Here is a 13,012-nt window from a genome sequence, read left to right on the forward strand (position 1 = left end):
AATTATCATCTCTTGATAGTTTATTCTAAATGTTCCTCACCCTGAACTATCCAGCTCAGATTCACTATTCTGGATGGGTCAATCCACTTCTTTCTTCGATTGAAACGCTTCTCAATGAAAAAAAAAAAGGGGGCCTCATAGGAATCATTGGTTTTAACTATATTGCAACAGCCGAGTTAGACGAAGGGGATGTAGCTCAGATGGTAGAGCGCTCGCTTAGCATGCGAGAGGTACGGGGATCGATACCCCGCATCTCCAAATTACAGTTTTTTCCTGTCATTACCCAATATTTTATGGAAAAATGGGCACCGGGATAAATTTTTTGACACCAGTTTGCGGTTCCTTCTCCCAACTCCTTCAGGAAACAGCTTTAGACATCTGATTGGTTTCCTGGAAAATTTGGAGAAAAAGAAGTTGAGAGGACAGGAAAATTATTATGCTGATTCCTGTGTTCATTGTGCCAGTATATGAGGGAGACCGTCCCGAAGCTGCTCGTCTCAAACCCAATTTTTCGCGCATCTTCGCCAGTCGGAACTGTCTTTGGCGTTTGATTATTTGCATGAAAACAAGAAGCACAAGCGGGGGATGTAGCTCAGATGGTAGAGCGCTCGCTTAGCATGCGAGAGGTACGGGGATCGATACCCCGCATCTCCAATCACTCAAAAGTATTCCATTGTCCTATAAATTTTTTTTCCTGGGTTATTTTTTTTTGGTGATAGGAACAAGCAAACATTCCGATATTCCTGAACTGGGGGAAAATTGGGAAAAGGCAAGCTTGAACATCAGCACAGCTTTGACAGTTGTGTGGTCTTTATTTCGTTAGGTGAGGGGTTAATAAGAAAGAAGACCCAGCCTGCAGCTGCTAAATCATCCCCATTCATTCATTTTTGAGCTGGAAAGTGTATCTGTATTTTCACCACCATGCAATTACATATATTCGATTAATCCAAATTGTATATGAGAGAGAGAGAGAGAGAGAGTCAAAAAGTACTTATCTTTAAAGTCATGGTTGGCATATCTATATTTTGTTCTTGGTGCTGGGTTGCAATCTTGTGGTTTCTCTCATTCGATCTCTCATCTCTGTACTCCCTTTTGGAGGCTTCTTCATCAGCCATGCCCATGCATGCTCATCAAAAAATTGACTCTCTCTCTCTCTTTGTTACCTTACCAGGATTCAGATTTGAGGGAGTTCGAGTGATTGAAAAGTTTTCTTTGGTAAGTACAGTCAAAAAAGAAGGGAGAGAAAATTCTTGACGCCCATTTGACGCAAGAGTAAAGATATTTGCTCGAAAGGGGACCTTCGTTAATTGGTTTGGGACACCAACAAAGGAGCAAGGGAGGGGGGCAGCTATTTTAATACCATTCAGTGACCAGAAAATACCAAAAGTTTCTTCACATGACAATATATATATTTTAATTCTATGAATTGGTAAGTCTTTCAATGGCCAAAAAGAAAATGAACTATTTTTATTGTATAGTTTGGGCTTTCAATGGACAAAAAGAAAAAAAAAATCTAATTTTATGAGCTAATTATGATGATCTGATTTAACCAATAAAAATTAGAAATATTGGAGACGTGCATAATTTTGATTCAATAAAAAGACAATTTAATGATTGAATTTATTATTTTGAAAAAAAAAATTACAGATCATGCATATACATAATAATTTCATACTTATGCATTGTGATAAAAGATGTAGGATAACATACATGAATAACAAATTTTATTTACAATTAATGTGTCAAAATTCATTTATGATAACTCGACAGTATTCATGTTATTTTTCTTAACTTACAATAGGTGAGAATTTTAATGTAGTCTCATGTCATGTGCTTAATTTCGCAACTCATATTACATATAAATAGGAATTTAGGAAACTCTTAATTATAGAGGAAGAGCTTGAAAGTGTGAGAGAGCTAGATTCTGAATTAAGAATATATAGCTTTATAGCAAGGGAACTTCTTGAAAAAATATATAAAACATTACATGTGAACTTTTGGAAAAAAATTATAATTAAATATTTATTTGATTGAGTCCATTTATTGTATGCACGTGAGAGATCTTAAGTTTTCGATTTGTAAAAAATTGTGCCACGTTTAAGAGTACGTGTTGGACCAAAATTAAATAGGTAGCTAGCTTAGCTAGCTAGGGCGTGGGCTACAAATTCATAATTTTAGGTGTGAGGCCAAGGTGCTAGCTACACTTCCTACTCCTCAGTCCAACATACAAGAGCTGTAATTGTCTATAAATTTATTAATTAAAGACTATGTATTCACATAATTATCTATAAATTTATCAATTTATTGAAATATTTTGGACATTTAAGACGGAGATCAAGTGGCACACCAGTGAATAGAGCGGGTTATTTACTGTTATCGATATTAGAAGTGTTGGGTTTTGTGAAGCTTAGTTGTGCTTGATCCGGACGATGATTCGATCCGAAATAATGTTACATGATTTTTTAATGGGAGATTTTTGTTGAGGTTTAGTTCATGAGTGCTGTGGATTGGGCCAAAGTTGCGCTCATGGACAAGTTTGCTAGGGGTTCAGGAGCAACGCCTCGGAAAAAAAATATTTTTGGACCTATTTTGTGGCCATTTGTAAATCCTGTGCATAGGATATATATATATATATATATATATATATATATATGTATGATTTTTTTTTCAAATCCATTTATTCTAAATATTACTAATGAAAAATACTTATAACAATAAATTCTTGTACATAATATTTGGAACTTACTTGGTTACAAAAAGAATATAACATGTTAGCACTTAGATTCATACAAGTGAGAAATAAAAATTTGTGTGGATTTCAATTATGGGATCTTATAATACTTTAGTAGTCTCAGATATTAATATGATATTTTATGATTGATTAGGTGGAGGTACCGTTCATCTTAAATATTTTTTCACCATTATTCAAAATGCTCTGTTAACTTTTTAAACTTTATTAATTTGTTGATTTACTTCAAGTCTTGGACACATATTCCACTTAACCCTCATCATACTCGGCTTAGCTCTAAGCTACTCTTCCAAAATATTATTTAAATTTTTCTTTCTGCCACTTGAATAGATTTCTTAGTTCTGCCTACAGGTGTCCTACCGACCAAATACAAGAAAATGAAAATCCTCATTTCCCAACAACCAAACAGGGAATAAAAGTAATTTTAATTAAGAAGAAATGGGCAAAATCTAACATTAGCAAAACGATTTAATTCAATATCAGAAGCCATATGCCCAATACGAGTCATTCACTGATTGGATATGATTCTCAAATATCATGTCTTTATCGTCCTTTTAATATCTTAAATACGATATTTGTAATTTGTATGGTAATACTTTTTTGTCGTGTTAGTTGTTTGACGTAATGTATTGTGGATTTACAAAAAAGAAAAAGAAGAAATTACCTACTGCTAGTAAAAGAAAATTAAATAGCTTTTATTTTTTCTTACATCTTATTTTAGAAAAGTTTTCTTAAAATAAATACTATTTTTCTTAATTTTTACGTCTTATAATTATTATTAACAAATAATTATTTCATATTGACACTTCGTAGCCTATACAGACTCTTTTTATGATTATACCATTTAATATTTTTTAGAAAACATGATATGAGGTAATCGCATTTAAGTTTTTATTGATTTTTACGGCTATACTTTTAATCACAAACTAGGTACAGATACAAAACATCTATTATTTTTTCTATATTGGATAAACATTCTTTTAACATTTTTTTCTCCCAAGAATTTCCTACACATAGTTATTTATTTGCTATTTTGTACATTTCCTAAACAATGACCGTACAATAAAAAGTGGGATAAAACATAGAGGTCCTACTTTTTCTAAAATTTCAAAATTTTCAACAAAAAAGTAATTTTTTTTAGGAATATAAGTATTCTAAAAAATTAAATGTGTAAGAAGGGTCTTGAAAAATTTGAAATTTTAGGAGAAAGCTTGTGAGATATTTGAAAATCTATAATAGGACTTTGGCTTTTTGATAAAATTCAAAAAAAGTTTAATGTCCTTGACCTTAAATGGTAACACGTCTTCGTTTTAACCTTCAAACTTGAGATTTATATAAATCGCGAATTTAAGAAAAATGCTAAGTGATACAAAACCATAATGACAAGAGTTCACACACTTACATCTACTAATGTCCTGTCATGTGGGCTCGTGTCATTACCATTCATCTCATATATTATAATCACAAATTTAAACTTTGAGATGCATTCAAGAAATTGTAAATTGCTGAAATATACTTTTGAAAAAAAGAGTAAAAAAATAAAAAAGATTGGAAATGTGATAAACATAGAGGGGTATTCTAGGCACGAGGATTCTATATAAACGGATCTCCCGTAGGCCGCCAGATTCCATTTTCAAAAAAATTTAAAATCTCCACACGCTGTGCCCCAATCTTCAACCCTATCAACGTTAGAGAGAGAAAGAGCAAGCGTCGGGAGATTTGCATTTCCATTTTTTTTTTTCATTGGGAATTCTTAAATCATTTCTTCAATCTTCTTCTGGGTTTTTTCTTTTCTTAAGGAAAAAATTGAATTTCTGTGTCTCAGCTCTTTGAATCGTCTTCCTTCCTGCTGGTTAAAGCAACGGCTGTGATATACCTCGTAGCTTCGAACACAATCCACGACCCCACCAAACCCATACATCCCATCTCTCTCTCTCTCTCTCTCTCTCTCAAATGGGTTCCAAGAAGTGAACTAGAAACAGACAAGCACTCGGCACCCGACGCTCCAAACCCCCTTTAAGCCCCTTCTCTAAACTGAGGTTTGATTCACAACCCTCTCTCTCTCTCTCTCTCTCTCTCTCTCTCTCTCTCTGCATCTTGGATTGTGAGGGTTCTGTCTTTTGTGTTCCTTAGCTTAATTTATATAATTATTGGTATTTATTGATTGTATATAAAGATGATTTATATTCGTGTTTATGATTAAAGTTGGAAGTGATATATAGTGTTAATGAGGTGCTGGTAGATTGTAAGGCGAGGGATCGAGAATGGTAGGACCGACGAGCAATGGGCGAGCCCGGCAAGCTTTTTCTGTTGTCAATGGCGGGCCGGATCCTGCTCCTGGGAGTGCCGCTAGTTCCGATTGCGGCGGCATTGAGTTCACCAGAGAAGATGTGGATGCCCTCTTGAATGAGAAGATGAAAGGCAAGAATAAGTTCAACCTCAAGGTTAGTGAGTTTTGAGTAACTTCCTTTATGATCTGTTTGGTAGATGGGAAAATGTAGGAAACGAAGTGACAACAACAGTTTGAAAAAATTACATGCGATTTTAGAAAAAGTGAAAGCTTTAACTTGCTGGGTCTAATACAAGTGTTGTCATTGAATTCTTTATATATTTGAAAAGTGAAAGCTTATCTTTGCTGGGTCTAATACAAGTGTTGAAACTGAATTCTTCAAATAAAGGCTTTGAAATTTAATTTCATTCTTTTTCACATTGTGTTTGGGAGCTTGGAGTCTGGGATCAGATTGGATGAATGTTGATTTGGACAAAATATAATATAAATCCGATTGAGGTTCATGGAATTACACATAAAGCCAAATCCACGCACAAACCCTATGCTCCCAAACACGGTATTGGTTTTCATGGCAGCCAAAACGGTGTTGTGTCTAGGTAAATTCATATTTTCTTATTATTGCCTTGTTTTTCAGGGCTAATTATTTTAAAACTTTCTGTATTTTGCAGGAGAAATGTGATCAAATGATGGACTACATAAGAAAGCTTAGGCTTTGCATCAAGTGGTTCCAAGAGCTTGAAGGAAGCTACCTCCTAGAACAGGAAACACTGCGGAATATGTTGGAGATGAATGAGAGGAAACAAACTGAAACAGGTAAATTTAGTTTGTCCTGTTTTTCTAAATTCTCACGAGAGAGAAAGAAAAAAGGAATATTGATGTTGTTTGATTTCTTTGTCCTTAGAGGCACAAATGAGAAACAAGGAAGAAGAATTGAATTCTATTATTGTTGAATTGAAGAAAAATTACATGTCTTCTCAAGAGAAATTTGCAAAGGAAGAAGCAGACAAGTTTGTAAGTACTGCAGCTGCAACAATGATATGTAAAGCATTTTGTTACTTTTATGCTGCATTTGGAAGAATGAATTTTGGACCTTAGATTTAGATTTGGGTGGATTTGGAACATTTCAATACAATTTATATAATATCTTATCCAAATCCAAGACAAATTCAAATCAAAGACCTTTCTAAACATAGAGTTTCTTGCTTTCTATTGTGTGGATAATTAGTTTTTTTTTTTTAATACTATGTTTAGGCTGCAATGGATTCACTTGCAAAAGAGAAGGAGGCTAGGGTTGCTGCAGAGAGGCTGCAAGCTTCCCTTTCGGAAGAGCTTGGAAAGGTTCAGCGAGAGCAGCTAAATGCTAGTCAGAAGGTTATATGAAAGGACGGGATTGCGAGTTTTTCTTTATTTGGTTTTTAATCAGCAGTGCAACCAATTTAGCAACATATTCATCTGCCTCTGTTGAAAATTGCAGATATCATCATTAAACGACATGTACAAGCGGTTACAGGAGTACAATACAAGTTTACAGCAGTACAATAGTAAACTTCAGTCAGAGCTTGCTACGACGAATGAGGCCCTCAAACGAGTGGAAAAGGAGAAAGCTGCAGCGGTGGAGAACCTCAGTACTTTGAGGGGTCGCTATAATGTGTTGCAGGATCAACTTACTTCATCCAGAGTGAGTTTTTTGTGCATTTCATGTTGCAGTTTCTTCGTTTAGCTTATATTTCCTATTGCTTGTTTTACACCTTCTCAAAATAATAAAAGAAAGGCTTCAATGTTCTCATTGATGTGGGGGGGGGGGGGGGGGGGTTCATATGCTAGGTATTAAGTCACTTTCTAAAGTGTTTCACATGATCACAGCATGATCAAAATACGCTAGGAATATTTGTTTCAGCTAGCCAAATGAAAATGATCTATTTAAGGCTTAGTTCCCCCTTTTGGGCTGGGCTGCACGAATAAGGAGGTATTACAAAGAAAAATCCAATTTTAAATGTTTTGTAAAAAAATTGTAAGGTGCCTAAAAATATTTAAAGATTAAAATGGAGAGGAAATTTAGTTAATAAATTGATAATTTTGTCATACTTGAAAAAAAAAAAAAAAAAACTAGGTACAACAATGGAGTAGAATAATTTGTTCAAAAAAGCTAGGATTTAACTTTTAAAAGCATTCAAATTATAACTCTTTAAGTTTCCCAAAAAAGCTAAAAACCAAAATCTGAAAAATATGTTTACCAAATGCGTTATACCTGGCTTTTTCTTTTACAAAATAGAAGTTGGGCTTAAAGTTTTTTGGTGGGGGGGGACTCATCTTAGGAAACAAACTTTTCTTCGGAGAAGCATGGGAACTCAAACTTTGGAGTTTCATAATCTGTTATACGCTTATGGCATTTAGATTGGATCTAAGTTATCAAACTTAAGCTGTGCAATTACTATTCTACAATATGAGATGTTCAACTGTTCTATAGTTTTGCCCTTTGCAGAACAGACTCTGAAATTCTTATTCAAAATTGTTTTGGGGCAGTTTTAGGTGCTTCCCAAAAAAGAATGAAATTTAAAGTAGGATCAAAATGGTCAGAAGCACGAGAAATTTAATACAGGAATTATGTCAGGGTAATGATAGGGGTTTCTGATTTCACGTCTGTATGGTTGGGGTTTTGAGATCTGGATTTATGTGATTTTTGCTCACACTTTCTGATTGGGAGTAGATACCATGAAATCATCACTCAACATGTACTATGTTTTCCCCCTCTCTATGGATTTAACTATTTAGTACTAAATGGTAAGTCATGTCTGCAAATGTACACAGAATCTTTAACAAATTCTATCAGAAATTCTTTTCTGAATACAATTTTCTAGAGATTTTTATGTATGAAGATGGTTTCAATTATTAAGAACGTGATTGTTAGACATTACAAATGCTTGCATTTTTGTAATGTATAACTTGATGGTATATGTTCTGCATTTTAAGTGTTTGCAGTACTAGGTGAAAATTGAACATAGTCATTTTAGATTTTTACTGCAGTTCTCAATTCCTTTGGATAGATTTTTCCCTTCTCATTTTTGTTGATTATGTAGTACTTTGCATTCATTACTCTTTTTTTTTTTTCAAAAAAAAACTTCAAATATAGGGGGAAATAGTGGATATTGCAAGGAGTATTGTTTCATTAAAGGCTGAACTTGTGGGCATTTCATGTTGACAAATATTCAAAAGCCAGTTTTATTTTCCTGAATTCCATTCTATTTTTGAAACTTTCTAGAGTCTAATAGGAGTTCAATTATTGAAGGATACATATGAGTAATTGATGAAATTATGTGCAATTTTTTTTAAAAGAAATAATCTAGTATTACTATGCCAACCAATTGATAGAATTGATTAACAACCAAGGAGTATTAACAAAAACGCTTCTGGCATCACAGTTGTATGTTTCCATATGTTATTACATATATCTCACCATCTTTCCTTGAATTGATGGTGTTGTGGAGTTTGGTGGACTATGATAAATATTTATATATCAATTTATATAATGTTTCCTTCTTTATTTGGTTAATGTCACTCAAAAATATGGATGTTACTAAACCATCAAAACATTACTATCCCAAGCTGTTGATAGAACTTTATATATGGTTTTAGACATGTTATCAATTCACTATACATTATGGTTTTTCATGGACGACTATTCCAGGCTTTGCAAGTTGAGGCTGTGAAGCAGAAGGAGACTTTAGCGAATGAAGTTGAATGTATTAGGGGTGAGTTGCAACAAGTGAGAGATGATCGTGATGGTCTCCTCTTGCATGTGGACACTTTAACAGAAGAAATGGTAAAATACAAAGAATGTACTGGAAAATCCTTTGCTGAGTTGGATAGCTTGTCTGCAAAAACAAATGAACTTGAGGTCAGTAGTTCATGTTTTTCTTTCTTTAACATGTTTTTTCTGCCACCATTGTTAATTTTATATGACCATAAATCATATGATTTGGTGCATTTTATTGAATCTCATGTTCTAATATTATTGACTTTGTTATGTATCTTTTCACAGGCTACATGTTTGTCTCAAAGTGAACAGATAAGGACATTGCAGGAAAAGCTAGTAGTTGCAGAAAATAAGTTGCGGGTACAAATATTGGTCATACAAGGGACTTACATATTACTATTTGGTATCATGTGATAAATGTTTCAGAATAGGATGTGGCCATGTGTCCCTAGAATTTGGAGATGAATAGCTTATTGCTCATTGCAATTATTTATTTGGTTATTGTAATTTTAATTTTAATTTTTTTTTTCTGTAGATGTCTGACCTATCTGCATTGGAGACAAGAGTGGATTTTGAAGAGCAGAAGAAACTTAATAATGATTTACAAGATCGTTTGGCAGATGCAGAACTTAAAATTATTGAAGGAGAAAAATTACGCAAAAAGTTACATAATACTATTCTGGTAACATTTTTGTGCTGTGTTTGTAAATGCCATAACAAAATTTAAAAGTTAATTGCGCTGCATTCATTTGCTGCAGGAATTAAAAGGGAATATCCGGGTCTTCTGTAGAGTGCGACCATTGTTGCCTGATGACAGTGCTGGTGCTGAAACAAAGGTTATTTCTTATCCCACATCAACAGAAGCTTTTGGACGAGGCATTGACTTGTTGCAAAATGGTATTTTGATAAGCTGCTCTATTTACTATGTTTCTCTGTAATGATCACCTTAATTTTATCTTTGAAATCAAGAACTAATATCAGGTTTTTTATCAGGGCAAAAACACTCCTTTACATTTGACAAAGTGTTTATGCCTGATGCATCGCAAGATGAGGTGTTTGTGGAAATCTCACAGCTCGTACAAAGTGCACTTGATGGTTATAAGGTGACTGTTGGTTTTGATCTTCTTCTTCTTCTTTTAAGTAAATTTTCCCTGTTATTTTGGCACTATTCAGAAGTTATATAAGGTGCTCTGAGCCAGCAGCTGTCTATATGCATTTTGGATGATTGCGAGTTTGTGCATAGTTTATCATTGTAGTTTTAAATTTTCCTTGAAAAATTCATACAGTTTAGTAAGTGCTGGCCAGGAATCTTACGATGTTCTATGTTTCCTTTTGAAAAGAAAATTCATTTATCATATTTTATTTCTTGTGGCTTCTTTGGTATGGCATTGGATATTTTGCTATGCACATGATCCAAAATAATGGGATTCTGTTTTCTGTTTCTAGGTTTGTATCTTTGCTTATGGCCAGACAGGTTCTGGTAAAACCTATACCATGATGGGCAAGCCAGGACTTCCAGAGCTGAAAGGGTTGATACCTCGCTCACTAGAGCAGATATTTCAAACTAGGCAATCTCTTCGTTCTCAAGGCTGGAAGTATGAAATGCAGGTGAATATATCTTTGTGCACATTTTACATGCCATTTTGAATGACTGCTTTTACTTTTGTTTTTTAGTGCAGTTATTTTTATAAATGTTTGCAGGTGTCAATGTTGGAAATATACAATGAAATGATACGTGACTTGTTGTCAACAAATCGATCATGCTCAGATGTGTCACGGACAGAAAATGGTGTGTTCGGGAAGCAGTATACAATTAAACATGATGCAAATGGGAACACACATGTATCTGATCTTACCATCGTTGATGTGCACAGCACAAGAGAGGTTTCTTTTCTTTTGGATCAGGCTGCGCAGAGCAGGTAATTAGTACGGAGAATTTCCCTTTCTTTTATAATTATCTTTTCTAAGAAAATTTAGCATTGTTGTGAGGTTAAACCATAAGCCTGTATATAGCTATCTAATGTTTTGCCTTTTCTGCTGACTTGCAGAAAGGATATGGTAAGCATTTTGAATTGAACTAATGCTTGTTAAATATAGTGAAATTTTGATGCCTTGCTTTGAACCAAGAAAATTGCTTGATTATATGTATGTGAATCATAGAATTTGCATGCTTAAGTTTTATGGTAACTGTTCTACCCTATAATAGAAGTTCAAAAAATAGTATTGCTGCAACTGCACAAGTGTTTGAAATTACAAAACACGTCCCATTTGGCTGGTTTAGGTCTGTGGGAAGGACTCAGATGAATGAGCAATCTTCAAGAAGTCATTTTGTCTTCACCCTGCGGATATCTGGTGTTAATGAGGTATATATGTGAGGTGCATGTGAAATCTGATATTGTCATTCAATGATTTTCCGTCTAACATGAAAGTTGACTATTCTCTTTCAACTTTACCAGAGCACGGAACAACAAGTACAGGGCGTTCTGAACCTCATTGATCTTGCTGGCAGTGAGCGTTTGTCTAAGAGCGGGTCAACAGGGGATCGATTGAAAGAAACACAAGTACTACTATCAGCAAATTTTTAAGTTAAATATTTGTTAGTTTGTTTTTCTTCATCAGTAAGTAAACAGATTTTTTTTTCAATTTTAATCAGGCCATCAACAAAAGTTTATCATCTTTAAGTGATGTTATATTTGCTTTGGCAAAGAAGGAGGACCACGTACCATTTAGGAACTCAAAGCTTACTTATCTTCTCCAGGTAAATGTCTCATAATGTGATGTAAGCTGATACACTAATGATTTTGCCAGTCCTAAGGGAAACACACACCACTATGTATGTTTTTTAGCTAGATTAGAATTTCTGTTGCCATATATTTTCTATTTAATTGGCAATTTCACTCATTAGATGCATTCTAACTTTCATTCTAATGGTCAAATCAGCCTTGCCTTGGTGGGGACTCCAAGACCTTGATGTTTGTAAACGTTTCTCCTGATCCTTCTTCATTGGGTGAGTCACTATGCTCACTCCGCTTTGCAGCCAGGGTTAATGCTTGTGAGATTGGGATTCCTCGGCGTCAAACCAACTCACGACCTTCAGATAATCGCCTGAGCTTTGGTTGATTTTGTTATTGAACATTACATTCATTTTCTTTTCGAGGCCCCTAAGTGATTTGTATCCGCCTCACTATTATAAACTGGAAAAAGAGATAGATATTCTAACGTAGGCTGCGTGTAATTTGTATAGTTAAGAAAATGATGGGTTTGTAAAAGCAATAGTTGGGTTGTCCTACGGATCATTACATTTGTATTCATGAAGTTATGCTGAGATGGATCTATTTCTAACATTTCTTTCTATTTGTCGCTGAGTTTCCTCCTACAAGGATTTCCTTGTTTGTCACTTTCTTGCCCGTGCCCCATGGCATCTTGACCGTGGTATCACGTATGTAACAATGCCCCTTTACTTTAAAGGCAGTGAAATAAAGATTAAATTGCTTTCTTGAGACTTGCATGGGTGGTTTCTGCAAGTGTTATGTTTATTGTATTTTAAGCAACTTGAAGCGTCTGCTGCAACAAGCTTGATGGATAATAGTTATGTCATTCAGTCCTTCACCTCTTGGTTTTGGACTTGGGCCTGGTCTTATTATAGCTTTTGGGCAGGGAAGCCCACTGGTCTATGGGCCTGCTTGGATGTGGGCTGGATTCTGGGTCCAAGCTCCAACTCTGGTCATGCACAAGTCAGAAAAAGGGCTATGACAAGGATAAATCCTGACTCAAGTATCTAATCCGGCCACGGTGGATGGATGGAGGAGAGCAGGTCACTGATTAAAGACCTCTGTGGTCTGTGGGGTACACATGCAGTGTCTCGTTGACATGTGTGCCATTAAATGTATCAATTTTTCTTGGGAGCTTAACATATTTGTTAGATAAGAAGAGATGATTAAGCTTGTGCCGTGGGCAAAAACACAGCTCTTCCAAGTGGAGGTGGACCAAAAAAATAAAAATAAAAATAAAAGCTTTTCCCCACCATTCTCATCCTTCACTCTCATCTTTCTCAGTTTTCATGTACAATTTAAGAGACGTACCAAAATGGGGATGGCATCAAGACTTAACCCGCAAATCCCAAAGCCCATTTGCTCTTTCATTATCCTACACGCCCTTGTCAAATTCAAAAAGGAAGAGGTAGGGCAATTTTGTTACAAAGGGAGAGGAACAGCTGTCC

At 34.9% G+C, this 13,012-nt stretch overlaps 1 protein-coding gene and 2 non-coding genes across 5 annotated transcripts; all 3 read left to right on the forward strand.

Annotated features, from left to right (window-relative positions):
• The first annotated feature begins 185 nt into the window (after nucleotides 1-185).
• On the forward strand, nucleotides 186-258 carry TRNAA-AGC (transfer RNA alanine (anticodon AGC)). The gene has a single exon. It is a non-coding gene; the product is annotated as a tRNA-Ala (tRNA).
• Nucleotides 259-581: 323 nt separating this feature from the next.
• TRNAA-AGC (transfer RNA alanine (anticodon AGC)) lies at nucleotides 582-654 on the forward strand. Its single transcript has one exon. It is a non-coding gene; the product is annotated as a tRNA-Ala (tRNA).
• A 3,724-nt stretch (nucleotides 655-4,378) lies between these two features.
• LOC131145092 (kinesin-like protein KIN-14N) lies at nucleotides 4,379-12,295 on the forward strand. Of its 3 annotated transcripts, none has more exons than XM_058094178.1 (17): nucleotides 4,379-4,788; nucleotides 4,955-5,193; nucleotides 5,708-5,852; nucleotides 5,941-6,050; nucleotides 6,291-6,410; nucleotides 6,514-6,717; nucleotides 8,725-8,934; nucleotides 9,079-9,153; nucleotides 9,329-9,475; nucleotides 9,552-9,690; nucleotides 9,787-9,896; nucleotides 10,240-10,401; nucleotides 10,495-10,712; nucleotides 11,075-11,156; nucleotides 11,250-11,354; nucleotides 11,447-11,551; nucleotides 11,734-12,295. In XM_058094178.1, exons 2-17 carry the CDS (start codon nucleotides 5,014-5,016, stop codon nucleotides 11,911-11,913), a joined length of 2,292 nt encoding a protein of 763 aa, XP_057950161.1. In that variant the 5' UTR covers nucleotides 4,379-4,788; nucleotides 4,955-5,013; the 3' UTR covers nucleotides 11,914-12,295. The 3 variants fall into 3 exon arrangements, with proteins under 3 accessions (XP_057950161.1, XP_057950155.1, XP_057950169.1); XM_058094172.1 differs by having other exon boundaries at nucleotides 4,380-4,788; nucleotides 4,972-5,193; XM_058094186.1 differs by having other exon boundaries at nucleotides 4,418-4,788; nucleotides 4,992-5,193.
• The last annotated feature ends 717 nt before the right edge of the window (nucleotides 12,296-13,012 follow it).

The sequence above is a fragment of the Malania oleifera genome, chromosome 1, assembly GCF_029873635.1.
Source record: "Malania oleifera isolate guangnan ecotype guangnan chromosome 1, ASM2987363v1, whole genome shotgun sequence".
In the NCBI taxonomy this organism is placed as follows: Eukaryota; Viridiplantae; Streptophyta; class Magnoliopsida; order Santalales; family Ximeniaceae; genus Malania; species Malania oleifera.

Coding starts and splice junctions, on each gene's coding strand:
- LOC131145092 (XM_058094178.1), top strand. CDS start 5,014: ATGGTAGGACCGACGAGCAATGGGCGAGCCCGGCAAGCTTTTTCTGTT. Junction 6,411..6,513: donor AGCTAAATGCTAGTCAGAAG/GTTATATGAAAG, acceptor TGAAAATTGCAG/ATATCATCATTAAACGACAT. Junction 11,157..11,249: donor GGATATCTGGTGTTAATGAG/GTATATATGTGA, acceptor CAACTTTACCAG/AGCACGGAACAACAAGTACA.